Source organism: Morone saxatilis, unplaced genomic scaffold (genome assembly GCF_004916995.1).
Source record: "Morone saxatilis isolate NCDOM2014 unplaced genomic scaffold, NCSU_SB_2.0 Contig12, whole genome shotgun sequence".
Classification (NCBI taxonomy): domain Eukaryota; kingdom Metazoa; phylum Chordata; class Actinopteri; family Moronidae; genus Morone; species Morone saxatilis.
In genome coordinates this window covers 8369917-8372092 of record NW_023339674.1, presented here as the reverse complement: position 1 = coordinate 8372092, position 2176 = coordinate 8369917, and the positions used below count along the sequence as shown (strand labels likewise).

At 37.0% G+C, this 2176-nt stretch overlaps 1 protein-coding gene across 1 annotated transcript in view; it reads left to right on the top strand.

Annotated features, from left to right (window-relative positions):
- Positions 1–61: 61 nt before the first annotated feature.
- The window catches only part of ptprc (protein tyrosine phosphatase receptor type C), an 8643-nt gene continuing 6528 nt past the window's right edge, over positions 62–2176 (top strand). Inside the window, 9 exon segments of the mRNA XM_035653600.1 lie at positions 62–83; positions 214–277; positions 279–317; positions 537–574; positions 779–888; positions 1006–1096; positions 1468–1544; positions 1716–1752; positions 1875–1972. Of these exon segments, the coding sequence (XP_035509493.1) occupies positions 62–83; positions 214–277; positions 279–317; positions 537–574; positions 779–888; positions 1006–1096; positions 1468–1544; positions 1716–1752; positions 1875–1972 (576 nt within the window).

Here is a 2176-nt window from a genome sequence, read left to right as displayed (position 1 = left end):
AACAGATTTTCTGTCTTTCCAGGTGACTGTTTTCAATGGAAGATGGGAGAGCAAACCAGTGATGTTGGTCATTGACACTTCATGTATGTGCAGTTTTAATTAATACCACAAATTGTCTCACATTGTTCAGATTGACATACAGAACATTTTCTATACATTCAATTTTCAACATAAATGCTACCAAATTGATATTTTTCTCCCATCATTTTACAGATAATGACAAAGCTCTGATTGGGTCTCTGGTCTTCCTCATCATCCTCACGTCTGTGGCTCTGCTTTTTCTACAAGATTTACATTCGGAAGTGCAGAAAGTCCCAGTAAGGATCACTTTGCATCTGATCTGCTGCATCAGTTGTCTCATTGCTTCTGCTTTGATTTTATTTGTTTGTTTAACACAAATGCACCTGAAGAGTTTGTACTATTGATGAGGCAATGTGTTTTAATTTGCTTTGCATTGTTATTGCATTTGAATTGCATTTTAGACAGAAAGATCATTACTGTTGTTAAACTCTTTGTGTGGGACCATTTTCTTGCAGTGACTTGAGCGAAAACATAATGCTCATTTCGACAACAAGTGAGTAGACTTTCAGTTTTCTGTATGGATTTCGTCTGAACAAGATGATTATTGCAGTCTTGATAAGATGTAATAAGTGACACTCATATGTAGCAGCTATCATTTTCAAATAATCGACTGTACTGTAATTTGGAGTAATGCCTATTATATATATAATATTACAGTGATGTTTCTGTTTCTCATCTGGCCGGTTTGCTGTTGTAGATGATGAGGAGAACCTGATGCCTGTTGAGCCAATTGCAGCAGAGGTCCTGCTGGAAGCCTACAAGAGGAAGCTTGCTGATGAGGGAAGACTTTTCCTGGCTGAGTTTCAGGTAAATTTAATACGTCCAAGGCTGGACAAGGAAGTTGGATGAGCATACTCTAGAATTGCTGTTTATTGGTCTTTGGCAATAGCAATTAAATTAAATTTATTTTGTTTCTGCTTTCAGAGCATCCCCAGAATTTTCTCGAGGTACAGCGTGAAAGAGGCCAAAAAGCCCTGCAATGTCCCCAAGAACCGCTACGTGGACATCCTGCCATGTGAGTTGGGGGCAGTCCAACAACCTATAATGCTTTTTAGATATAAGAGATAAAAGAACTTACTAGATGTGTGATGTCTCTTTTTGAAGTAAATCACATCATCATTTTGTACCTTGTAACTAGGCATGGATTTTGCAATACTGTATATGTATTAAATCATTGTGAGAAATGTTGCAAATCAGTAAACAGGACAGTTTTATTGAAATACTGGACTCACAGAATAGATATTTTGCTCTTAAATTTCAGGTTATATATCCATAAACAAATTCTTAACTGACTTTATAGGAAGTTTACACACACTTGTTCATTACTGGTGTTTTAGGGTTGTTGTGATGTTTATTTATTTATTCTTTCTGTCCTCTGTGAACCAGATGATTATAACCGCGTGCAGCTGACCACAGGAAATGGAGAAGCAGGATGTGACTACATCAATGCCAGCTTCATTGATGTATGAAAAACACACTCAAAACTCACAAGAATTACTAAACATTATCAAACTACATACAAATAATAAAAAATGTTAAAAGGGCTACATTTTGGGGCTAAATAGACACAAAGTTAATTTCCCTTCTTAAGACAATACATACCTTAATGAACATGATTTGTTTTCCTGCTGCAGGGATACAAGGAATCCAAGAAGTACATTGCAGCTCAAGGTAAAGTAAAGGTCTCATATTCTTCACTCACTCCGTCAGTGCACTTCTGTTATGTTTCCAGTTGGTACTAAGTGTGCATGCTTGTGTGTACAGTACATATATTCTGTGTGTGTGTGTTTTAGGACCAAAGGAGGAAACTGTGAGTGACTTCTGGAGGATGGTCTGGGAGCAGCAGTCCTCTATCATTGTCATGGTAACGCGCTGTGAAGAGGGAAACAGGGTAAGAACAGAAGTTTTAACTTTTTGTTGACTTTGGTTATTATGTGGCATCGTTACAGTGCTATTTTAGTTAAACATTGTCTTCTGTGTGAGAGAAAAATGAGCTTCCAAAACTGACTGACTTGAGTTTGTCTTTTACTTAAACACACTCACATCATAGCTACTCCGCCATTAATACTGTATTAAATAAAGACAAACCCAAAAC